The sequence below is a fragment of the Littorina saxatilis genome, linkage group LG11 (assembly GCF_037325665.1).
Source record: "Littorina saxatilis isolate snail1 linkage group LG11, US_GU_Lsax_2.0, whole genome shotgun sequence".
NCBI classification, from domain to species: Eukaryota; Metazoa; Mollusca; class Gastropoda; order Littorinimorpha; family Littorinidae; genus Littorina; species Littorina saxatilis.
The window spans coordinates 14,417,785-14,445,201 of NC_090255.1; the positions used below are offsets into that span (position 1 = coordinate 14,417,785).

Here is a 27,417-nt window from a genome sequence, read left to right on the forward strand (position 1 = left end):
TTTATTGACAAAACTCAGGCTGTAAAGAGTTTTAAAAAAATATTGAAATAGATGATGTTCGGAAATAACTTCCACATTTTTAAAAAGGGTTGCTTAATTTTCCTTGCGAAAAAGAGGGCAAACAAACCCGCCTGAGGGCAAACAAACCCGCTTTGAAGAATAAGTTCCATGCAGTGACAAACAGTAATTGTTACTACTGAGGTACTCATTTGTAACATGTTTGATTGCAGAGAAAAGAATAAGGTTTGTATTAACTGCCTATCTGCATCAGCAGGTGTGGTTGGATACATCCCAGAATGTTGTGTGTCCATTGTGACTTCCCCAGACTGACAGCGTGTGTTATCTGTGTGCACAGGGGGACAGCGGTGGACCACTCATGTGCTTGTCGCCCAGCGGCCGGTGGATGTTGGGCGGCGTCATGAGTCGCGGCAGTTTGGGCTGTGGACTGTATCAACCATCCCTTCTTGCAAATCGCTTCATGCGTGCCGCCAGCATTGTGCACTGGATCCAGCAGCAGACCAAGGAAACATGATGCTCTGTGCATACACACCACCTGGCCGCCATGCAAGACTACCCACATTCCTCATTCCTCAGCCAGTCACGCCATAGCACGATGCAGTCTGACTTTCACATGCATTGTGTCTCACTGTTGAGTCTATTTTAAGAGCGATCGAGTCCTAGCATGCTGGGATATGTAATGAAGAGCATGGCAGCATTTACCGTGGAGACAGTTGAGGATTGAATGGGTGCGTTGCATAATGACTCGGAATTTTCTTTCCAGAAACACTGCGGTTTCTCATGCAGTTCTCTTGAAAGCAGTTCTCTCACTTGCTCCACATCATTATGGGCTGTTCAGCATGGAAAGGGAGGCAACTTCCCAACATCATGCGTCCACAGGAAGAACAGAGTCTTTATGTGCTTGTGGTGGGACGTTACGGTGATCCCTTGTTACTGTGGCATGTGGTGTGGGAAAAGGGGCTGTGCTGTTTGATCACTCAGCCGTCACATGCTGAACAATTGTGTTAAAAGCTCTTAGCTGCCAATCATTGAAAATCACTATATTCACATAATGACTGCATTTATAATGTGAAAACGCTATTTTTTAAAGACTTTTTTTACTGAAGTATTTGTACGGCTTATGCAGTCAGTTCTTAGTGTTAAAAACCAAATGAACATAATCAACACATTCAAACATTCTACAGTGGAACATAATCAACACATTCAAACATTCTACAGTGGAACATGATCAACACATTCAAACATATTCTACAGTGGAACATAATCAATACATTCAAACATTCTACAGTGGAACATAATCAACACATTCAAACATTCTACAGTGGAACATAATCAACACATTCAAACATTCTACAGTGGAACATAATCAACACATTCAAACATTCTACAGTGGAACATGATCAACACATTCAAACATATTCTACAGTGGAACATAATCAATACATTCAAACATATTCTACAGTGGAACATAATCAACACATTCAAACATTCTACAGTGGAACATAATCAACACATTCAAACATTCTACAGTGGAACATAATCAACACATTCAAACATTCTACAGTGGAACATAATCAACACATTCAAACATTCTACAGTGGAACATAATCAACACATTCAAACATTCTACAGTGGAACATAATCAACACATTCAAACATTCTACAGTGGAACATAATCAACACATTCAAACATTCTACAGTGGAACATAATCAACACATTCAAACATTCTACAGTGGAACATGATCAACACATTCAAACATTCTACAGTGGAACATAATCAACACATTCAAACATTCTACAGTGGAACATAATCAACACATTCAAACATTCTACAGTGGAACCTTCTGTGACAGATTGGAGATTGGAGAAGTAAAAGTCTGAGAAAATGAGGTCTAAAAAATGAGGGAGTCTTAAAGTAGAGCTACATTTATCGATGTTTTGAAGAGAAAATGTGAGAAAAGAGCGTCTTTAAAGGGAAGGGGGCCAATGTATACTAGGTTTTGGTTTTTTTATAAATGTGCTCACATTTTTTTATCAGCTCTGCGTATGTATGTCATTAATCTAAAAAAAAATAAGGGGTTTTGTGAATGGGGGGGGGGGGGGGGGGGGGCTTAATTAGCTTAATTAGCTACATTTCTTATATTGCTCGAGGAGCTTGTGCAGCATGTTGCCACACTAATACTAAATACCTGGGCTGACGTATACTGTAGTCTATCAGGTTGCACAGGTATGTGCATGCGATTTACTGTGCGAGATTCTAGACTGGAGTGAGTGACTGGGGCACAGTAGACAGGACTGTGATGCAGGGTGCACTGTCTGTCAACAATCGCTCATAATTATCACACTTCTCCCTCTCTGACAATTCTGTAAACAAAAAATCTTTTCTTTTTACATTTAGTCAAGTTTTGACTAAAGTCGAGACGAGGGTCGTGGTGTATGTGTGTGTGTGTGTGTGTGTCTGTGTGTGTCTGTGCGTGTGTGTGTGTAGAGCGATTCAGACCAAACTACTGAACCGATCTTTATGAAATTTGACATGAGAGTTCCTGGGAATGATTTCCCCGGACATTTTTTTCTTTTTTTCGATAAATACTTTTGATGACGTCATATCCGGCTTTTTGTAAAAGTTGAGGCGGCACTGTCACACCCTCATTTTTCAATCAAATTGATTTAAATTGTTGTAAAGCAATCTTCGACGAAGGCCGGACTTCGGTATTGCATTTCAGCTTGGTGGCTTAAAAATTAATTGATGACTTTGGTCATTAAAAAATCTGAAAATTGTAATAATTTTTTTCTTTTATAAAACGATCCAAATTTACGTTCATCTTATTCTACATCATTTCCTGATTCCAAAAACATATAAATATGTTATATTTGGATTAAAAACAAGCTCTGAAAATTAAAAATATAAAAATTATGATCAAAATTAAATTTCCGAAATCGATTTAAAAACTATTTCATCTTATTCCTTGTCGGTTCCTGATTCCAAAAACATATAGATATGATATGTTTGGATTAAAAACACGCTCAGAAAGTTAAAACGAAGAGAGGTAGAGAAAAGCGTGCTATGCAGCACAGCGAAACCACTACCGTGCTGAACAGGCTCGTCAGTTTCACTCCGTTATGCACAAGCGGCGGACTACGGTCATTGTGAAAAAATGCAGTGCGTTCAGTTTCATTCTGTGAGTTCCACAGCTTGACTAAATGTAGTAAATTTGCCTTACGCGACTTGTTTTTTTTTGAGATAGCAAGAGACTGTTTGCAGCGCTTGAGAATGTGTGAAAGATGGGGCGTGCTAGGAAAACTGAGATCAAAAAGAGTTGTGTTTGACAAAATCTGTAAGTTAAAGTATTTATGTTTTTGTCGTTAATGCAGAGTTGTGAGTTCTGCTTGTTGTTTTGTATTTTAACTTGTTGATTGACCGATTTTGTCACTTCCCATATCAGATTTGATATCATATCATCTTCCAGGTCGTGCACTTTTTTGCCATAACGTTATTTGTGGTTGTGACTGTACCTTTTCACTTAATGCTAGCTCATAATTTTATATTATGATGTATATATGCGTGTGCAACTTTCATTGTGTATTAATTAGATTGCAACAATCAAACATTATCCTTGTCTTTGAAGCTACATTTTTTATGGTATGCTTACAAGAGATTAAAGCCAAAAAGCTGCATTTTGCGAAATTAAGAGAAATTTTTTTTTTAATTCTTTTGTTAGTCACAAAAAAGAGGAAATGTGGGATAATTAAGACATATAATCCTTGCCTTTGCTCTTTAGAGTTCGTGTATGTTAAAAGGTTTTTGTTGACGTTGACGCTGGAGTAGTCCATTCTCCAGTTTGCTTACTTTGTGACTCACTTGTGTTGGTCTTCACAGCCAAAGAGGGCAGTGCTAATCAAAAGAAAGAAGAAGTAAAAGACAGAGCGTGAGGAAAGGATGACAAAGTAATGGAAAACTTGTGTTATTTCTTTCTTGGATGTCCTTGCCATGAATCAAAAGAAAACTGCCTAGCCTGTGTTTTCTTTTAACCTCTTGTTGGTTGTACACATCATAGATACTCATCTCACTCTGTGGTTGTGACTACATTTGTTCCTAAATGACTGAATAGCTATAGCAATTTTCTATGAATTTGTAAGTCGTGCATATTATTTGTATTCAACAGATCATCAGTCTCTTTTAGACTTGATGTTTCTATGGTAGTATTTCCTCTTTTTTCCTGTCTTTTTTACATTTAGTCAAGTTTTGACTAAATGTGTTAACATAGAGGGGGGAATCGAGACGAGGGTCGTGGTGTATGTGTGTCTGTCTGTCTGTCTGTCTGTCTGTGTGTGTGTGTAGAGCGATTCAGACTAAACTACTGGGCCGATCTTTATGAAATTTGACATGAGAGTTCCTGGGTATGATATCCTCAGACGTTTTTTTCATTTTTTTGATAAATGTCTTTGATGACGTCATATCCGGCTTTTCGTGAAAGTTGAGGCGGCACTGTCACGCTCTCATTTTTCAACCAAATTGGTTGAAATTTTGGTCAAGTAATCTCCGGCGAAGCCCGGACTTCGGTATTGCATTTCAGCTTGGTGGCTTAAAAATTAATTAATGACTTTGGTCATTAAAAATCTGAAAATTGTAAAAAAAAAATATTCTTTTATAAAACGATCCAAATTTACGTTCATCTTATTCTCCATCATTTTCTGATTCCAAAAACCTATAAATATGTTATATTTGGATTAAAAACAAGCTCTGAAAATTAAAAATATAAAAATTATGATCAAAATTAAATTTTCGAAATCAATTTAAAAACACTTTCATCTTATTCCTTGTCGGTTCCTGATTCCAAAACCATATAGATATGATATGTTTGGATTGAAAACACGCTCAGAACGTTAAAACGAAGAGAGGTACAGAAAAGCGTGCTATCCTTCTCAGCGCAACTACTACCCCGCTCTTCTTGTCAATTTCTCTGCCTTTGCCATGAGCGGTGGACTGACGATGCTACGAGTAGGCTATACGGTCTTGCTGCGTTGCATTGCGTTCAGTTTCATTCTGTGAGTTCGACAGCTACTTGACTAAATGTTGTATTTTCGCCTTACGCGACTTGTTTGTTTATTGCTTGTTGGTGTTGTAATAAAGTTGGCCAAAAAATTATTGCAACAAATTTCAAACCCAAAAGTAAAGCATTAATTCCTGTGTTATTTAATTAAAACTGTATGTGCCAAAGAAGGCCGTTCACTTAACCTTCAGGATCACCTTTTGGATTAAATATTTCTTTTACAGGGATCACGTGACTGCCGCTCAAGTAAGGGTACCCTCAAAATCGACCAGACAAAAACGGAAGAGCCCATTGAAAAATCGACAAAAAATCACAATAGGCAAAACTTTGCAACGTTGACATACGAGAAGAAAGTCAAACCAATTATCTACCCTGAACAGATTATTTTGTTTTGCTACCTTGTGTATTTCGCGTGCTATGCTATTCCTACTGATGCAAGAGCGGTCAAAAACGGAACGTTTTACGTCAATTTGTATGGGTATCCTGTCAAAAAGCGCTACATTTTAGCAATGACTTGGTGGATTGCTTTGAAACTTGTAGAATATTTTACCAACATACTAGAGATACTTCGTGCGAAAGTTTGGATCGTTACTTTTATTTATCCAGATGTGACGCAATGTTTCGGAAAATGTTGTTAAACTTGTCATAGGATTGTTCACTTGTGTCCAAAAAATTCATGACTTTGCATATCTACAGATAAATGATTGATTCTCTCTAAGTTTCATTTGCGTGTAGCTGCTAGCGTTAATTTGCTAGTCATGCAAACACATGAGGAAAATATGGAACGTTCACGCTGTTTCGCGCTTACAGCTGTAAATTATCGCTGCGTGCCTCATTAAAACATGCTACGGTCCCGCTTGGCTGGGCATCGCTGTGGCACCAGAATCATCGCTTAAATATGTAGCGTGTTTACTGGTCCAGCAAATTTGCGTCAGTGCTTACACGCACATAAAACTTTAGCAGTGTGTGTATCAATCATTTTTCTAAAGACATGCAAAGTCATACATTTTTTGGACCCAAGGGAACAATCCTATGACGAGATTAAAAACTTCTTTTGAAAAATTGCATAACATTTTAACAAACACCTGTAACAATCCATCATTTCGCTCGAAGTATCTCTAGTATGTTGGTATATTCTACAAGTTTCAAAGCAATCCACCAAGTCATTGCTAAAGTGCAGACTTTTTTGTCATGATACCCCTAAAAAATGATGCAAAAACTCCCGTTTTTGACCGCTCTTGCGATCGACACCTGCATCAGTAGGAATAGCTTAGCACGCGAAATACGCAAGGTAGCAAAACAAAACAATCTGTTCAGGGTAGATAATTGGTTTGACTTTCTTCTCGTATGTCAAAGTTGCAAAGTTTTGCCTATTGTGATTTTTTGTCGATTTTTCATTCGGCTCTTCCGTTTTTGTCTGGTCGATTTAGCTTACTTGAGCGACGGTCACGTGATCCCTGTAAAAGAAATATTTAATCTAAATGGTGATCCTGAAGGTTAAGTGAACAGCCTTCTCTGGCATATAAAGTGTTAATAAAATGACACGGGGATTAATGCTTTAATTTGGGTTTGAAATTTGTTGCAATAATTTTTTGGCCAAGTTTAGTTCGGTTTTGTTTGTTGTCACATTTACAAAGTGCATCAGTTGTCAACTGATATTTTTATATATCATTTACATTTATTTTCTGCAATTGTAGTTGGCAGATGACGATTTGTTTGATTCTTCTCATGCTCTTATTTTCCTAGTGTCAGTATGGGTAATAACTTTAATAATTAATAGCAGCAAAACATTTTCTGAAGCAATCAAGCTTTGCGATCTCGAATTCTTTTGGTTGTGAATCAGACTGATCAAACTTTATAATTTGTGTGTGAGCGTGTGTGGGTGCGTGTCTGTAAGTCACTGTGTGCGTGTGTGGGAGGGTGGGTGGGTCTGTAAGTATTTGAGTGTAAGTGTGATTGTCTAAGTGTGTGTGTGTGTATGAATTTACCACAGGTTGTGAAGCTTAATGGTCATAGTTTCTCTTTTGATGTGAGTGCAGTTGCTAGTAGTTGATGTATTTGTGATATGAGTTTTATTTGCTGATCTATGCTGATGGTTTGTACAATGAGCAAGAGATATTTATTTTTCATGAATATCAGTATTTTAAATAAATATTTATTACCTTATTTTGTTGCAAAAGCCTACTTAATTGTGTTTAGGTACTTCTTTTGTCCTTTCTGTCTTATTTATTCTTAGAACTTGTGTTTGCATAAACAGATATTTGAGACGACAGAATAGATAATAAACTTGGTCAAAAAATTATTGCAACAATTTTCGCACGCTAAGAAAAGCATTAAAACACAATTTATTTTAGTTGAACGTTATATGCCCCAAAAGGTTATTATGTCAGCTGTACATATCATTTGTTCGATTGATGGTACTTTGTATAGGCATCCCGTTACAGCTTGTCAAACAAGGTCACCCCTAAAATCGACCTGACAAAAACCATAAGCCCCGTATTTTAAAATCTGCAAAAAATCAGAATATGCACAAACCAAACACTTGTGACAACCATTGGAAAGGCCATTCAATTTCCTGTTCTGAACATTTTGTTTTATGCACCTGACTTCTCTAGTCTTTATACCTTTTGTCTAAGGCGGTAGGTGTCGACCGTTTCAGAGGCCCCAAAAAGGCACGTTTTGCGGCCATTTTTGAGGGGGTCCTCCACCCAAAGAGGCATATCTGCTCAAGTTCTCAATGATTTGCTTTGGAAATTTCAGAAGTTATGACCAATAGGCTGACCAAAATGTGTGTTGCGTTTTGCGAATGTGTATACTTAGCGTGTCGTATTACGTAACTTTTCCGAAAGAACTAAACAAATATTCATATTAATTCAGGGTTTTAGGTTAAAAAATCGTGACTTTGCATGCTAAGCAAACAATGAATGAGGCAATAGGTGCCAAAGTTTGAGGCAGATCCGAGTGGTGGTTTACATTTGCTGGAGATGGGAACACGCATGAAAAATTATCGATTACCGTCAGTGGTACTGAGTACACTACCCGTGGAGACTAACAGTCCTGGGCCTGTGGTTACTATCCTGTTCCGGCGCGCTGTGCTCGATGAGTTGCGCTTTTGTGAACGCAGCGAAGGAAGCACAGGCCAAGGTCAGTTTATCTCCACAGCTACTGTACGCATTACCAAGGACGGTGACCGATACATTTTCTTGCGCGTTCCCATCTCCAGCAAATGTAAACCAGCACTCGGATCTGCCTCAAACTTTAGCACCTATTGCCTCATTCATTTTTTGCAGATTTTAAAATACGGGGCTATGGTTTTTGTCAGGTCGATTTTAGGGGTGACCTTGTTTGACAGGCTGATAGGGATGCCTATACAAAGTACCATCAATCGGACAAATGATATGTACAGCTGACATAATTACCTTTTTGAGCATATAAAGTTTAACTAAAATGAACTGCGTTTTAATGTTTTTCTTAGCGTGCAAAAATTGTTGCAATAATGTTTTGGCCAAGTTTATGCAAGGAGTAAGTACAACCATTCTTCGTAGTGACATCTTGTTGCTAATACTTTACCGTACACATACACACACGTTAAACATTCACAAATTTAAAAAAAAACCACACACACTAAACAAACATACACAAGTTAAACACACATACAGTCAAAACAGACATACACTATTAAAACACACACATACGCCAACGTTGATTGATAAGTATTTAATCTTTATGGAAGAAACACAGTAAGCAAAGGCACAGCGGCACAATCAGCACAGGCGCTTGAAATTGGTTAGGTATTCATTGGTCAAATTTTGGAAAATGTCCTATTTTAAAATTGGGCACAACATAGCAACAAACAAGCAGCAGCACCACTGTGGCTAGTTATTTATTTTGATGTATTTATAATAAAAACCAACTTCAAGTGCCTATTGATCCTGAAAAGAATACTGTGACTCTCCGCAATGCAAACAATGTAACAGCCATCTCATGGTAAGGAAAAAAGATCACAAGCAAAAGGTGTTAGTATATGGTTACAATTCAAGCACATCAAAATGTATTTTTATAAAAAGGCATGCAAGCAAAATAGTTTTAAAAAAAATGTTCAGTTCACTTTTACTGAAATTACTTAGGCGACTGACTTTTATTTCAATTACAAGTCCTAACAGAGGCTTCACTAACATCGGAATCAGTCAGTTTCACTCCCACAAGCAAACAAGAAGAGCAAACGCTCGATCGAGTCACTTTCGCAGTTCTGAATATTATATGAGGCATCAGATGGACAGGAAGAAATTGCTATTCACAACACAATGAGTCACGTTCACATAAAATTTGAGCCCGGTCACTTTTATAGTTTCCGAGAAAAGCCCAACGTTAAGTTGTGTGTTGCCGAACAGAAAAGGCTAGTTATCTCCCTTGTTTTTCTGATAACGTTCGTAAAAGGCTACAGATGTAAATACTTTGATGTAAAGAATAATCCTACAAAGTTTCAATCACATCCGATGAACTTTGTCAAAGATATAAAATGTCTAATTTTTCCTTTGACGCTGACCTGTGACCTTGAAAAAGGTCAAAGGTCAACGAAACCATCGTTAAAGTGTAGAGGTCATTGGAGGTCACGACTAAACAAAATATGAGCCCGATCGCTTTGATAGTTTCCGAGAAAAGTCCAACGTTAAGGTGGTGTCTACGGACGGCCGGACGGACGGACGGCCGGACGGCCGGCCGGACGGCCGGCCGGACGGCCGGCCGGACAGACTAACACTGACCGATTACATAGAGTCACTTTTTCTCAAGTGACTCAAAAACACAGAGAAATCATATCCAAAACAGTGCGAGTGAAGTAATGTAAGTTTCAGGGGAAGCAATCACCCATCCAGCCTCTGTACTAAGTAATTCATACTGTATCAAGCAAGCAATTTCCTTGCAGATATTTTTTTCACACAGATAGGCTTGCATATATGCCTGTATAGGTATTCCAATCAATAGGTGTGCAAAAACTAAATATAGACTTTATTTCAGCAATACTGACAATTCTAGGCATTTGCTGCCTGCACGAGAAAGGCTGTACAAAACTGCCACTACGGACCAATGAGCAACTTCAAAAATATTGTTTAAAGCTTTGACAATTCACAATGATAATACATGTACTTCTTTCGAGTTTCCGAATAAGGCCCACTCAAACCGATTTCATGATTTCACATCTGTCAAAATACACTGTGCAAAAAAAGTATCGCAGATGAGGCGCCTCCTCATGGTGGTGGGGGGCCATCACCAACACTGGCAGGAGCCAGCTTGTGGAAGTTCCAGGCCGCCTGAACGCCCAGCACTACGTGCAGGACATTCTGCAACGACACGCCCTGCCCCTCCTGGCCACGCCACGGGCTCAGTTCCAGCATGATAACGCCAGACCCCACACCGCCAGACTCACCACAAACTTCCTGGCCGCCAACAACGTGAACACTCTGCCCTGGCCCTCTCTCTCCCCAGATTTGAACCCAATTGAACACGCATGGGATGAACTTGGAAGAAGGCTCAATGCGAGAGTTAACGCCCCTCCCAACAGGAGACAACTCTTCCAGGCCTTACAGCAAGAGTGGGACAACATTCCCCAACAGACTTTGCGAAGACTCATTGCTTCCATCCAAGGAGATGCCAGGCTGTAATTGACTCACGTGGAAGCCATACTCGTTACTGACTTTGACCTTGGTTTGTGTGAAGGTCACGCTCAATGAATAACTGCAAAGTCTAGCAAATAAAGACATGCATCTGTGCTATCAAAAAAGCTCAAAAACTTTTCTGTCCGGCTTATGTATTGTTTGTTCGAAAGAATGAAATGTCAATAAAATTATTCATCAAACTAACTATGCGATACTTTTTTTGCACAGTATATGATGTGTACATGTACTTGGGGAACAAAGTTACAAACTCCTTTTTTACAACTAAACAAAAAAAAGTGCACAGGTGTGACAATGCAGACGGTTTGCCTGTACATCATATGGTTTGGGATTAAACCAAGCTGTTGCAGGCATCATTAGATGAGTCTTTCAAATCAATGTTTCCCCTCCTGCCCAATGTACCAATCAATCTGCACAAAATCTCAAAATTCCAAATAAAAGTTTTGGGGAAAAAATTAGAATAAGCTAAAAGGAACAACTCTGCATAAGATTAGAAAAAGAAACAATGTTCTGTCCAGGACAGGTTATATAGTTTGGCTCACATCTTGCGTAGAGGTCAGAAAAAGGCAGGTTTGGGTGTCACTCTTTTGTGGGTTTGGCAAGGTCAGCTGCCGGATATCACCAATTCAAATTTTCAGGACATTATGTTAGAATAAGCTTTTATGTTATTTTGTAGCATTTTAATCATTCCTTTATAAGTTCTGGTTCATAACAGATTTCTGAAAATGAAGATTCTTGTCTTTATAATTCACATTGTAAACATCAGTGTCAAAAGTGGGATGAACACGAGTAAAAACGTGTGCCTATTCAGGTGTAGGAATCACACCATGACATGCAATGAATTTTTGTTAGTTTCCGAAACGTAATAATGCAGTAATGTTTTCCACATTCCTTAAGATGGCTGCAAAATGGTGATCATGTTTTGTTTGTTTCTAAATACAGTATTTTTAGAGGGAGAAATGACTCAAATTGAACCTTTTTGTTTTTGTTTAATGTACAAGAAACGGTTGTAACCGTCAATCCTAAATAAAAAGATCAAATGTGCTAAAACACAGAGAACTAGTGTCATGATCCGAATTACATTTAAGATAAAAAAAAGTTCAGAAATCCGCCAACCATTTTAAAACTGTATCACTCAATAAAATGAGCGTTAAAAGATGTCAGCAAAATACTGTGCAAATATAAATCAATAATAAATATGAAAGAACAACAACAATGCCCAAAAAGCAAGAAAAGGCATATTATGCAAACATGTGCAATTGTATGCACAACTTTATGTCACTTTTAAAGGAGCAGGGTTCGGGGTTTGTTTTTGTTTTTTGCACTGGACCACGGATTGATTCTGGCTGATCTTTGATGGCGTACATAGAATCAGTGCACTGAACATTTTAAATGAACAGCTATGCACAGGGATAATGAGCCACAGGCATATGACACTGGTATGAGGAGAAGAGTGTATGGTGTCTAAATATTACATGTATAAACATTGAAAGGACATAATTGTGTCATTCTGGGCAGAGGTTAGACTCCAAACCATGCAAGTATGCTGAAGTTAACTGAGCATGCATATGAGAGGAAGTTATAATGATCTTCAGATCTGTACCGTACCGTACCGTAAGAAAAGACAAAGTCAAAGTTCCACTTGGAGTAGCCTGCTAATAAACTTGACAAAAAAATGTTTGGCATCCATTTTTGACTCCAACATTCATTTCCATGTCATTTTATTCAAACTGTCTATGCCATTAAAGGCCCTCCACTTGGCTATCTCGCACGCTTTTCTGATCAAAGATTTCTTTACAGGGGTCACGTCTGACTGCCGCCCAAATAAGGGTACCCCCAAATTCGAACTGACAAAAGCGCAAGTTACCAATTAGAATTTGGCACCGGTCACGTGACCCCTGTAAAAGAAATCTTTAATCCGAAAAGTGTGCGAGATAGCCAAGTGGAGGGTTTTTAATGGCATAGAAAGTTTGAATTAAATGACACTGGAATGAATGTTTTAGTTGGGGTACGTAAAATGGGTGCAATAATTTTGCGGCCAAGTTTATTTGCCTGAGATGGCTGTGACAGTAAGGGATGGTTGGGGTAGAGTACTTTACACTAAAAATTGTTTTTTACTGAGCTAAAATTACCTTTCCTACTTGCGAAGTACACACACAAAGTTCACACAAGTTTTTTTCTCGTTATCGAATGTTCGAGCTTGACTTTTCCCTGGGACTACATCAGACTTGTGTACTTTCTTTTTATGGAGAAAATACCTCCAATAAGCTATTTCCACACTGTGTGGATTGCTTTGTTCAGGCTAATGGCCTTCCTGCCACATTCCTATTGATTTATACAAAGACGTGTGTGCTGAAACAGTGTTTTCTCCTGACAGGCACAAATTTATAACAGCAATTTTAATAGTGCATACAGACTGGTGTTTTTCCTGTCAGACAGAAGCAAGGAGAGCGGCAAAAAGCACAATTGTATAAACAAACTTTCAGCTTGCACACAATTTCCTGAGACAGGACCAGCTGAACATACGCTGGTATAGGTACAACATGTTGAACACAGTGTGTGTGTCTGTGGATGTCTGTGGGTGTCTGTGTGTGGATGTCTGTGTGGGTTTGTGGGTTTCAGTTATACTTAACAGTCTGTGTTCATGTGTAATGTATAAGCTTACAGTGACTTGGAGAAGTCTTTTTTTCTTTTTCATGAGCACACATTTGTTTTCCCTCATATCTAAGTTAATTCTGATGGTAATGAAAAAACAGCGTCTGTTTTTTTGCAAGTTCTGCAAAGGAGTGGTTTTCCATCTCTCTTCATATCATACATATAACAGAGGAATCATTGCTTGAGAGAATTGCCTCCTATACTCTAAAATCAGCATTTTGCGTTTAAATCTGTTGAGTTCCTTCATTATGTGTGTTTAATAATCAAAGAAAATACAGTTGTATGTAATCTCTTCTCATTTTCTTTCTCAAATAAAACATATGCCAACGTAAAACAAACGACATGGTAATGCTCAGTTACATTACATACAGCATACTGCAAACACTTTTTGGAATAATTACTTGTAGTATGGGAATATTGTCATTTCAAAATAGAAATAAAATACACAAGAATATGCAAACAGTCAAACAGTAACTAGTTGAAAAAATCACAAGTGTGATGATAACACAGACTTAAAATGGCCGGGTCACAACAATCAGGTCAACGACATAAGGAAAGGGCTTAAGTTCACAATACACCACATGTACTTCACTGAAAATCTCATCCATGACCATGAATTCATGGTGAAAACAAAGGTTTTGGTGAACGTTATCCGATCTTTACATGAGCGAAGGGTTCTAACATTGTACAGCTAACCGCAAACGTATAAATGTCAGCAAATAATCTGAAGAAAAAAAATCTCTTTTTTTACAGTATGTAGGTATATAACAAAAGAAAACAAAAAACAGTAACCACCGACACGAATGATTCCATCATTAGGATTTAAAAAATAAAAATAAAAATACTCAAATGGCAATGTAAAATCGACAATGTATAATTTGAAAAGGTTAATAAAAACCTGAGCATATAAAGTTGATCTTTCAAAACATTTGGTGAATACAAAAACGTATGATTAATCAATGAAACCATCGATCCTAACAATAATTACTGACACTTATTACGGTTAGTTGTAAGAGAGATGCTGGTACGTGCCTCACAGAGGTTTCAATGTTCCAGGTGACAATGATTGATGGATGATGATAATCCTTATCCCCAGGCTTAGCCCCATAGATGCACCACAGCCTTTCCAACAGCAATACATTTCCCCTTAACATAGTTACTTTTGCTCCTCATTCTGTCTGTCTCCATGCCATTCAACATTTTGACCCCCTATAGTCTGCCATGTGCAACATTGCCGAGAAAATTCCTGTTACTGTTGCACCAAAATCTGATATATAATTGATCATTTTATACCCAGTTGTTCCCACTGATGGCTGAACAAATCAGATACACAGGCAGACAACAAAATCAAACGAGGGTTGACATATCCTAAGCTCAAAGCCTGTGGGAGAAGGAAAGTGACAATTGTGGGGCGTGGTTTCTTGGCAGGGGGCTAGGGGCTTCACACAGCCGGGGAAGGCACGTCACAAACACGCTCTTGACAACGGCATCATGACGACGTCAGGGTGAGGCCTACTTCTTGCCCGCGATTATCCAGACTTTGATGAACTCTGAAAAAAAAGCCAAGAGACAGAAATAATACATTTGTACATTTATACGCTAATTTCCAAGTGGTAAAGGTTGCAAAGACAGTGAGCTGTGATTTGGAAGGGTAGTTAAAGCTGTGGTCTATTTATGACTTTCCGGAGCTACGAGGTTGAAAAGATAGCGATGAAAATCATGTCCAGAATTCTGTACAGCAAACGCTACCCGAAACCCCACCTATACGGCGTGTATGACCTGGGCCCGTATGCATGAACTGGAAGTCAGAAACACTGGAAGTAGAGGCCTCTTTTGAAAGTGGGAACTCCCGAAGTTAACTTTCTAACTGTTCCCTATGCATGAACGCCGTAGTGCTGACTTCGAGAGTATTCGGTCAAGGTCGCGAAAATTGGGGCAATCTCAACTAGTACATGCGTTTGTTAACGGTAAGCTTGGCGACCAGAAGAAACAAGTCTCATCGCGAGTTCAAAAGGGCGAACGTTGAGCGCTGTAGTACTAACAGCGTTATTGCTGTTGTTTTTTGAATGGTTAAACGAAAGGGTCGGTTCAAACCTGTGATGATTGTCTTGGAATCGAATGACTGCCTAGCTATGACAATGACCTTGTTGACCTGAATGTTAGGGAGAAAAATAAATGATAAAATTGAACTTTTTGTCTCCTTTTTTTAATTTTTTTTTTATCTCAGTTGCATGCATGTTATCGGGGAGCATCCGTCTTTATTGATCTTTTTTTCTGTTCTATTTTCCTGCTTTTTATCTTAAAGTCAAGATTGGATTTTTTTGTGAAAGCATAGGACAGTTTCTTTACGCAAATAAAAAAAATGAACACAGAGACAACAAGAGGCGAAGCCATCAAGGCTCACGTAAGAAATCCACAAACAGTAACACAAACTCAATCACTCCGTCACACACACACATACACACACACACACACACACACACACACACACACACACACACACACACACACACACACACACAGAAAGAGCATAGGTGAAACTGTGCAAGAAAGCGAGACACTAGATCTAGATCTGTCTGTCTGCATGTAGCCTACTTACAAGGACACGACTGCCAACTAGTCTCGGCGCGCTCAAAATAATAATGACCGAGACTTTCAGTACTTCCTTCGCGTGACGTCTAACCCTCTTACGTCATAATGTGACGTCAATGTAATGTGACGTCTTCAAATGTTAGAGTTTCTACCACAGACATACACACGCACATACGCACGCACGCACGCACGCACGCACAGACAGACAAAGTTACGATCGCATAGGCTACACTTACGTGAGCCAAAAACCGGTTGTTGCAGCGAATGCAATTGAGGCCTATAAAAAAAAAGATCAATAAATTTTTTTTTTTTTTTTTTTTTTAACTTTTGCTCCCAGCGGCACTTGAACCCGGAGCGCCGGATCGAATTTCCGAATCCGTTTAAACCACTGCACCAGGCTACTCGTGTGAAAAAAAAAGCGTGATAAAAAGATGTAATATGAGTTATTCAGTCGTGATGGTTTGAAAGCTCGCCACCTTCGCCGAATGACTCGAGCACGTTTTTTTCGGTTAGTAACTGATCGAACTGTTGCTTTTAAGCCACTCTGTTTCAAGCATTTCACCTAAATTAAACTGACAAGAATGTCACAGTTTGTGTCTATGGTGCAAGGTAGCCGACCGTCTCATTGTAGCCAAGTTACGACAGTTGCTCGATTGATGCATTTCACGTCTTTGATATTCTGTCTGAGCTCATTTCCCAATGAGCTGCTTTAAAAACAGGAATGTCCTGCAATTGTAGTATGCGTTGGAGGTTTCTTTTGGATGGGTAAGGACATTTAAGAAGCAATATTGTCGTATAATGATGTCAAGTGAGAGACCCTGCAAATTAACATTGAAAGTGGGAACTTCGGAAGCAAAGTTCCCAGCTACTCGGTATGCAAGAGCTAAATTGAAAGCCGAAGTAGTGGCTTCGAGAGTTCTGAGGTCAAGGTCGAGGAAATTGGGGGAATCCCAATTAGTGCGCATGCGTTTGTAAACGGTAGGCTTGGTGACCAAAGGAAACAAATCTCATCGCGAGTTCGTAAATGGGCGAACGTTGATCGCGCTGTAGCTTTTACTATTGTTGTTGCTTCTGCCTGGTTGAACGAAAGGGTCGGTTCAAAGCTGTGATGATTGTCTTGAAATTGAATGACTGTCAAAAATAATGATTTTGTTGACCAGAATGTTGGGGAGAATAAAACATTTTTTGTTTATGTGGTAGCGAAGTCGGTTATGTTAAACCTCTTCTTTTTTTTATGATTGTGTATCGGTAAATCTGTTTTGGACAAAATATAGGTTGGTTAGAGCGAACGTTTGGGTTACTGGTAAATTTGAAAAGGCAGAAATCAATCAGTGTTTGGAGAATCAAGATATAAGGTGTAGTGAAAAGAAGATAAGTTCAGTGACTTTCATATTAATTGGGAAAATGTGTGTCCAAATTTTTACAAAAGATAAATTGTTGTACTTTGGTATTTGTACATTTTGTTTGTCCTCGTTAATTGTGAACAGGATGTATGTTTATATAAAGTTGAAAGTCAAGATTGGATTTGTTTAGCGTACGCGCGTGTGCATGTGTGTTAGACATAGACATAGACATAGAACACTGTATTATCTCAATTACGAGAAACTCGGGTGTGGTGAATCATAATAAACAACATAAACACGTAAGAACATCAATAAAATATCGAGGCACAAATACTCAGCTCATAATAGTGTGTGGTAAGGGGGGATGGGGGGATGCACACACACACACACACACACACACCGTCAACTGGGTGGCCGAGTGGTAACGCACTTGCGCTCGGAATCGAGAGGTTGCGTGTTCGACTCTGGGTCGGGCCGCTATTTTCTCCCCCCTTTCCTAACCTAGATGGTGGGTTCAAGTGCTAGTCTTTCGGATGAGACGAAAAACCGAGGTCCCTTCGTGTACACTATATTGGGGTGTGCACGTTAAAGATCCCACGATTGACAAAAGGGTCTTTCCTGGCAAAATTGTATAGGCATAGATAAAAATGTCCATCAAATACCCGTGTGACTTGGAATAAAGGCCGCGAAAGGTGAACATTCGCCTAACAGGCTTGAGGTTTGCTGGTCGATGTGAATGCGTGATATATTGTGTAAAAAATTCCATCTCACACGGCATAAAGCGCTTTGAACTTCGGATAAGGCGCTATATAAATAAAGAGAATAAATTAAAAAAACACACGCACACACACACACACACACACACACACCGTCGAACACACACATAACGTCAAACACACACACACACACACACACACACACACACACACACACACACACACACACACACACACACACACACCGCGTACCGTCAAACACACACACACTGTCGAACACACACATAACATCGAACACACACACACACACACACACTCACACACCAGCCACACACACACACACACACACATACATACAAACACACACACACGCACGCACGCGCACACGCAAACAAACATATGAAGGAACAGACGCACAATTATACCCGCGCGCACGCACACAAAGGCAGGCACTCGCACAAATACATACAAACACACACTCACACACACACACACACACACACACACACACACACAGATAAAGCAATGAAAAAAAAATAGCAGAAACTTACACTCAAACCCACACACACACACACACACACACACACAAACACATAAAGCAATGACAAAAACAACAGCAGAAACTTACACTCAAACCCACACACACACACGCACACAAACGCACACACACACACACACACACAAACACACACATGCACACAACGACGCCCATTTTTCATAGAAACACAGTAACCCCGGCCCTCTCTACTACCGTAAAGTACCTTGTAAGCGCCCAGTATCGAGTAAGCGCCCACCCCCCACTTTTAGTCCAAAACCGTGCATAGGGTATAGTACCTTGTAAGCGCCCACCCCCCACTTTACACCATTGAAATCAGGGGAAATAAAAATTCCGCACTTGATCTGCTAGTTTTGTGAATGATTTCCCTTTCTTGCAAACCCTATCACGTGTGTCTGCACGCCTTGGATCTAAACGCCTGCAAGTCAATGATTACAAGATGCCGCGGATCAAATCGTACACCGTTGCATTTAAGCTGTCAGCTCTCGACTATTTGGATAATAACGCCAATGGAAATGTGTCCCAAACAGCAAGTGAGTTTGGGGTAGATAGAAAAAGGATACGAGAATGGCGAGAGAATCGCGATACCCTGTTACGTCACCAGGCCGGAAAGGAAAAGAAGAAGCGAAAGTTACATGGCGGTCGAGACGTCAGATCAGAAGATCTATCTCTGATCTCTCTCTCTCTCTCTCTGATCTCTCTCTCTGATCTCTCTCTCTCTCTCTCTCTGATCTCTCTCTCTGATCTCTCTCTCTGATCTCTCTCCCTATCTCTGATCTCTCTCTCTCTGATCTCTCTGATCTCTCTCTGATATCTCTCTCTCTCTGATCTCTCTCTCTCTCTCTCTGATCTCTCTCTCTCTCTGATCTCTCTCTCTCTGATCTCTCTCTCTCTGATCTCTCTCTCTCTCTGATCTCTCTCTCTCTGATCTCTCTCTCTCTCTCTCTCCGATCTCTCTCTCTCTGATCTCTCTCTCTCTCTCTCTCTCTCTCTCTCTCTCTCTCTCTCTCTCTCTCTCTCTCTCTCTCTCTCTCTCTCTCTCTCTCTGCCGAAAACAGTCTTTGGCCAAGTAAAATAGACTGCTGCCCATATCCAGAAGACGTACCCCTTGTTCAAGGGAAACAGAGACACAGTGCGGCCGACAGCGGCACCTCTGTAGACAAGAAAAAGATGCGACGACATTTGTCTCCCCAAGCTCTTCTAATGACAATACGAACAAGAAAAACAATGGAAGATGAAAAAAGAAAGAAGATATGATTACGAAGTGATCAAAGATCACATTTCTTACTGAAAACTGCTCGTGCATAGGGTGTAGTACCTTGTAAGCGCCCACCCCCTACTTTGGGTCGGAATTGGTGCACAGGGGGGGTGGTACTTTACGGTATAAGCGGGAATGAAAGAGTGGTGGCCAATGACCCAGAACAAACAAAAGTCAAAGCTGGCAACTCAGGTTTGTATTCAGGGAAATTTGCACGAAATGCATGCACAAGATACGACTTTTCCTTCTATTTTCTCTCTTTGGGACTTTCATTTGCGTCAGCTGGGTTTGATATGAAAAACTGAAGAAAAGCCCTGCCTTTTTGCACTGAGAAACTGTGGAAGTAGCGTGTTTACTACTGGGTCTGGCTGAAGTACATTTACCCTCATTTACTTCCTCGTTAACTTCCAAAGTAAACTCTTTTTTCGTCCCATGCATGCGAAAGTGAGGATGTACTTCCGATGTCGCTCAAAACATTAGAAGTAGTCGCAAACTACCCTGAGTTACTTCCTCGCTTTGCTTCGAAGTAAACCCTTTTTCCGGCCCATGCATACGAAAGTGAGGCAAGTACTTCCGATGTCACTCAAAACTTCGGGAGTTGTCGCGAACTACCCCCATATGGGCCCGTATGCATGAGGAGGAAGTCAGCAACACTGGAAGTAGAGGCCTCTTTCGGAAGTGGGAACTCCCGAAGTTTAACTTTCCAACTGTTCACTATGCATGAACGCCTGAGTGGTTACTTCGAGAGTATTCGGTCAAGGTCGCAAAAATTGGGGGAATCCTAACTAGTACGCATGCGTTTGTTAACGGTAAGCTTGCCACCAGAAGAAACAAATCTCATCACGAGTTCAAAAAGGCGAACGTTGAGCGCACTGTAGTACTAACAGCGTTATTGCTGTTGTTTTTTGAATGGTTAAACGAAAGGGTCGGTTCAAACCTGTGATGATTGTCTTGGAATCGAATGACTGCCTATGACAAATGACTTTGTTGGCTTGAATGTTAGGAGAAGAGTAAATGATTATGTTGAACTTCTTTTTTTTTTTTTTTGAATCTCAGCTGCTTGCTTTAACCCTTTTAATTTTATTTTTATATTTTTTGCGGGGAGTATCCCTCTTCGTTGATCTTTTTTTCTTTTCTTTTTTTCTGCTTTTATATTAATTTTTCTACTTTAAATGTACCTATATCGTTAACAATACTATTTCTAAATGGAAAATTTCTAAAGTAAATTTTCATTTGATTAATATACTTACCCGAATCACATGAAGCATTGACACCGTCTGGTATGCTAAGGTACTGAAAACGCTACCCATCTTTAACAATTTTAAAGGGGAGCAACCCACACCAAAAAGCTGGAATTAGCATATGGTAATGAGCTACCCCCTGGGAGTTACCTCCCATATAGCTACTTCCCATCCACCACACGTGGCTTACATCATTCCGGCTTAAAGAAAAAACCAAAATAATAAGCGGGGCAGGCGGGAGGGACTTCAATATGTGATTCGGGTAAGTATATTAATCAAATGAAAATTTACTTTAGAAATTTTCCATTAAATTACATATTCTTACTCCGAATCACATGAAGCAGATAACATCAACATGGCGGTGGGCAAGAAATAAGTCAAACTCACCATCACATTCTGGACAGGAACTGGCCGGCTGCTATAAGCGCAGGTAGACCGCGAGATCCATCCTGTCTGAGTGCAGCCACGTCTCGAAGATAGTAATTAATAAATATATCTTCTGAGCGCCAGTAAGCCGTCGAGAGCACCTCGTCGAGCCGTTGAGAGCGAAGAACGGCCAAAGACGAAGACCACGCCCTTGTTTCATGGGCTCTGGCCGAAACCAGGGGAAAGGCAGGCTGCGCCCCCCCCCCCCCCCCCCCCCATTTGTGTGACACCAACCATAGGCTTGCCTAATAAGGGACGACACCCACCGGGCCAACGTAGCTCTTGAAATGTCTTTCTCCCTTGAAGTGAGAAGAGAGATAAACAATAGCTTTTGTGAGGAGGAACGAACCGGCTGAGTCCGAGCCAAATACAGACGTAAGGCCCTAACAGGACAGTTGACCGAATCAGGGTCATCCGGAGCCAACGCGTTGGTCAGGGCCTTGACCCTAACCAACGGAGAGGCCTGCCCCGGAGCCTGATTCTTGGCCAAGAAGTCGGGACGGAAACGAAGAGACACTGAGCCGTCCAACTCGAACAAAATGTCACCTGGCAGACCCGACAGAGCGTGGACCTCGCTACCCCGTCGGGCCGTCGCCAAAAGAACCAGAAAAAGAGTCTTGCGAGTGAGATTGTAGAGACTCGACTCGCTCAAAGGCTCAAATTCCGCGGACCGCAAGAACGCTAAAACAAGGAAAAGGTCCCACTTAGGAGCGGGCAAACGAGACCGGACCTCCTTGAGAGCAGCGCCCTTAATGACAGCAGCGATCACCCCCCCCCACCTGAACAGATCGGCCGATCTGCTTGAGAGTAGCAGCAATCGCGGAGCGCCGGACCCTCATGGAGGAGACAGAGGCACCCTGCGAAAACATAAACGAGAGGTGGTTGGCGACCTGCATAGAGCGAGGAGCCACTGCAACCACCCCCTTAGCGGAACACCAGGAGGCCCAGGCCCTCCAGTGAGAGGCGTATACGGACGAGGTGGAAGCCCTATGGGAGCTGCCCACCAAGTCCAGCGTCGGAGAAGACGCACCAGAGCGCCTCAGTGAGTCCCGAACAACGTCCACACGTGAAGCTTCAGAAGACTGGGCTCCTCGTGTGGAATGCCTGTTCGGGGCTGCACTAATTCCCCTCTCCGCAGAGAGAGAGGAATGGGAGGACCTTGAGCGAGCCGAAGCAGGTCTGGGAACCAGTCCTGCGACGGCCAGAGGGGCGCGACCAGAAGTAGAAGGGCCGGCCCCTCCAGCTCCGCCTTTCGAATTACTCGGCCGAGTAATGGGAAAGGCGGAAAGGCGTACGCCTCCAGACCCGTCCAGGGAATGTCCAGAGCGTCCACTCGCCAAGCCTGAGGATCCGGGAATGGCGAGACGAACACCGGAAGCCTCTTTGAGAACCTGGTGGCAAACAGGTCGACGAGAGGCTTTGGGACTTGGGTCCAAAGGCGAAGCAGTGCCCCGTGAGTGACTGTCCACTCGGACTGAAGCACCCTGCCGGAGCGACTGAGAGCCTCCGCCAGAGTGTTCAGCCTCCCTGGAAGGTACCTGGCGGAGATCGAGATGCGGTGTTGGTAACACCACTTCAAGACCTCGCAGGTCCTGTCCGAGAGAGACGGGGACCGCGAGCCTCCCTGCTTGTTGATATAAGCTGCCACTGTCGTGTTGTCTGTAAACAGACGAACATGCTTGGCATGCAGGGAGGGCAGAAACCGGGTCAGAGCTAGAGCCACTGCTTCTAGCTCCAGCCGGTTGATATGCCACTGGCTCTGTTCCGCCGACCACAGACCTGACACCGTGTGCAGGTCTGTGTGAGCCCCCCACCCCAGCAAGGACGCGTCCGTGAACAGGTCCAAGTCTGGGGGAGGCAAGGCAATCGGAACCCCTCTGCACACCCACTCCGTGTCCAACCACGGAAGGGTGGTCGACTGGAACCATCCCTGGAGAGGGACGAGGACGTTCCAGTCCACCCGAGTCGAGCCCACAAACGGCTTCAGAGCTGCCTGAAAAGGACGTTTGTGGACCCGGCCCAGAGGGACCAACAGAGCCATGGATTCCATCTGTCCCAAGATGGAGGCAAGAGAGCGCAGGGGCGCCTGCAGGAGGGGCAAAGTCGAGCGTATCTGGGCTTGGAGCTTGTCCACCCTCTTTTGAGAGGGGCGGACAGTCCAAGAGACCGTGTCGAAGGACATCCCCAAGTAGGTGAACGTCTGCGACGGGGTCAGCTCCGACTTTGACGCGTTGATCGAGAACCCCAACAAGTGGGCCTCTCGAAGAACCGTCTGGGTATGCTGCGTGCAGCCTGCCTGGGACTGGTTCAGAACGAGCCAGTCGTCCAGGTAAACCCGCAGGCGGATACCCTGTGACCTCACCAGAGCGCCAAACTGTCGGACTACCATGGTAAAAATCCATGGTGCGAGCGACAGCCCGAAAGGAAGGGCGCGGAACTGGTAGACCTGCTCGTCCCACCGGAAACGTAGCCATTTCCGGTCGGACGGATGCACCAGGACGTGAAAGTATGCATCTGTCAGGTCTATGGAGGTCGCCCAATCTCCTGGGCGGAGAGAGTCTCTGACCTTGGCGGGCGTCTCCATCTTGAACTTGATCTCTCTCAAGAAAGTGTTGAGAAAAGATAAGTCCAAGACCGGACGCCACGCCCCTGAAGCTTTGGGTACGGCGAAAAGGCGCCCGTAAAATCCCAGGGAGCTTTGGTCCAGGACCCTCTCCACTGCCCCCTTCTGCACCAGGGAGGCAATTTCCGCTTGCAGAACGGATCTTGCCTCCTGTGAGAAGGGGGGCTTGAAGCGTGGCGGGTGTCGGGAAAGAGGAGCCTTCTCCTCCCGCCATAAGAGACGGAAGCCCGATCTCACAACTCCCACTATCCATTGGCTGTCCACCGAGACCATCCAATGGGTAAGTGCCCGGGAGAGGCCCCCCGCCATCACCAAAGTGGAGGGCGGAAGGGGGGTGAGACCGGGGGCGCTTCATTGGGGGTGAGGCTTGCTGTTCGAGCCGCCACGCCCCCTTCCCGACGCTGTCTTTTTCTTGCCCCCTCGAGAGCTCTGCTGAGCAGGTCTCTTTTGAGCAGGCTTGGGTTTGGAGCTCGACTGAGACTTCCCCTGCTGGGAAGGCTTAGCCTGCTTCGCGCCCTGTAGAGCCATGTCCAGGAACTGAGAGTCCTTGTTGGACTGAATCTCCGCCTGCCGAGCGACAAGGGCCATGTGGCCGAGCAGAGATCCCTCTACAACCGGAGACACACGTAGTGTGTCTCTGGTAGCCTGATCGGCAAACTGAGAGTTGGCAAGAAACAACTCCCTCCTTGTCAAGACCGCATGTGCGTATTGCAACGAGGAAAGACGAGTCTGTTCCTCATTGACTTTCGCCAGGGCCGTAAGAAGGGAGGAGACATCATCCGCGTTTTGCTCCTCACTGAGAGAAAAAGGGACGAGAGAGTCGGTCAACGCCCGAGACAGTGCCCGCACCAGCGTCTCGGAGATGGAAGACAGCTCCAAGAGCTGACGACCGATCTCCTCCAAGGAGATAAGAGTACTCTCCCGCACTGGCACAACCGAATCAGACTTGACTGGTTTGACAAGCAAAGCCTGCAGCTCCTGCGTCACCGGCAAGGTGGAACGCGGGAGAGCGAAGGACGCGGTGAGGTTGCGGCTATTGGTAGGGAGAGCAATCTTCCTCTGCGCAGAATGCACAAAGGAAGAGGACTGCCCTTCCGTCGCAAGCCAACCACTAGCCTGTTCCGGAACCGGCCCAAAAGGAGCCAGAAGAGGGAACGGCTCCACCGGCATACCGCTGTTCCGTCTGTTCGGCTTCACCAGAACTTGGGACAGCTGGTAAGAGACAGACGGGGATTCCACAAACCGGAAGAAGGAAGCGTCATCCTTATCCGGCAGGAAGTCTGCCATTGCGGAAGGCGCCGCCGAAGCGGGAGTAGCCGAAGTCGCTACACCTTCTGCGAAGTACCGCGAAGTCACCTCGGCTGCAGAGTCAAGAATGGACCTGAGCTGAGAGGAAAACGCAGTACGGGTGTCTTCGCTGACCACTGAATGCAGTTCAGACTGATCCAACAAAGAGGAATGACCGTAGTCATCCACCACAGTGGCTGAATGGTACCCTGGATGACCGGAAACCGGAAACCTGTACCCACGAACATCGTCCTGGCTTGAACCTTGCCCAGTAGGGAGAGGGTAAACCGGAACACCGTCCGAGAACGCCGGATGTGGTTGGGCGGAAGTCAAAACCTCAGCAGAGGAAAGAGACGACCGTCCTGGCTGAAGCACCGGAAGTGCAAAAGCATCACGCTGTTGCTCCCTCTCCGGCATCCAAGAGGAAGTGCACGATAGAGGGACAGCGTGTCCGGACGAAGCCGGAAATGCAGACACCATAACCGCCGAGGGCGGAAGCGGTGAATGCACGAACTGCGGCCGGAAGCCGTGAAGCCCGTAGGCCAGTTCACGGTCCATCCCATCGCCGCTGGCTTTGCGAGCAAGCGTGGGGGGACCTATGCTTCCGGCGGGAGCCGGAAGCGCAGTAACCGTAAACGGTCGCCGCTGCTGGCTAGCAATGTCCTGCCCTACTAGAGGAGACCTGCCGCCAGCCGAATGCAGGGAGTGACCCTGCGCCCACGAACTGTTGCCCGCAAGGGGCTGTCCAGGCGCTTCACGAGAGCAAGAGGACCAGTTCGACTTACTTGGTACGTCTCCACCAGAGACAGGAAGTTGAGGAGCGGAAACAGAAGAGACCTTCCCGGAAGCGAGGGACTGAGTGTCCCCCCCCGAAACCGGAACGGCAGCGCTAACTGAAGTTGACGAGCGCTGCATCTCTGTCTGTACCAGAGAGCGTATCTCCGGGATAAGAGTCTGCAAAAGAGAGGACACAATCGTCCCCTGGTCCGACGCCGACAAAGCAGAAGGCGTAGAAACAACAGTCGAACTAGCACAAACGGGGGTGCTAGAGAGCGGAGGTGAAATAGGCACTGACAAAATTGTGTTGCGTGCAGCGTCTGACACCAATACAACAGGCTTAGAGCTAGAAGACTTGGGCTTAATCTTGCCCTTAAGGTCTGCTTTACCCTTACGTTTATCCTGGTCTGCCATGCTGACCAACAACAAACAAGAAACAAGCGAAAAAAATTTTCACAGAAAAAGTTACTGAAAACGAAAGTCCTAACGGACAGCCAAGCAGTAACTACAGCCAAATAAAAAACGAACCAAGCTTGCAACAAACCATGCACAAGTGTAAGTGAACACGCCACAAAATACAAGCCAGCAACGCTAACTGTAAACCAAAATGGCGAAAGCACAACAGGTTACTGACGAACAATGTCCAAAGGACAACAGACAGCAACCACTGCACAAGTTCGAAAACAGAGAAAATACAGAACGAGCTCACCAAGATAGGCGCCCGCACGGGAGACAAGATGAGTTACGTGGCCGGCAGGTGTACGAAACAGCACAAGGCAGCCACAGTAGCGCACAGAAAATTCAATGACCTCTCACCAGGACAGCTGAAGTCGGAATGATGTAGCCACGTGTGGTGGACGGGAAGTAGCTATATGGGAGGTAACTCCCAGGGGGTAGCTCATTACCATATGCTAGTTCCAGCTTTTGGTGTGGGGTTGCTTCCCTTTAAAATTTTAAAGATGGGTAGCGTTTTCAGTACCTTAGCATACCAGACGGTGTCAATGCTTCATGTGATTCGGAGTAAGAATATGTAATTTAATGTATTTTAAACACGCCCAAAAACTTCCTTTACGGTAATTTTTAATAATCATATTATATTTACAAATCACTTTATCCTCAACGCATTTCCAAGTGAACATAATTTTGGGGCAAAAAAAAAAAAAAAGTATAATCAATTTCGTTCTCACAATAAGTACAACAA

General features: G+C 43.2%; 2 protein-coding genes across 8 annotated transcripts in view; one reads left to right on the top strand and one right to left on the bottom strand.

Annotated features, from left to right (window-relative positions):
- The window catches only part of LOC138979824 (transmembrane protease serine 2-like), a 64,912-nt gene extending 57,676 nt beyond the window's left edge, over window positions 1-7,236 (top strand). For all 3 annotated transcript variants that reach the window (XM_070352568.1, XM_070352567.1, XM_070352569.1), the window contains one exon: window positions 356-7,236. In XM_070352568.1, coding sequence (XP_070208669.1) covers window positions 356-532 — 177 coding nt within the window. In that variant the 3' untranslated portion in view covers window positions 533-7,236. The remainder of the gene's footprint in view (window positions 1-355) is intronic.
- A 1,536-nt stretch (window positions 7,237-8,772) lies between these two features.
- Window positions 8,773-27,417, bottom strand: part of LOC138979825 (calmodulin-beta-like) — a 174,930-nt gene continuing 156,285 nt past the window's right edge. For all 5 annotated transcript variants that reach the window (XM_070352574.1, XM_070352572.1, XM_070352571.1 and 2 more), the window contains one exon: window positions 8,773-14,947. In XM_070352574.1, the coding sequence (XP_070208675.1) occupies window positions 14,910-14,947 (38 nt within the window). In that variant the 3' untranslated portion in view covers window positions 8,773-14,909. The remainder of the gene's footprint in view (window positions 14,948-27,417) is intronic.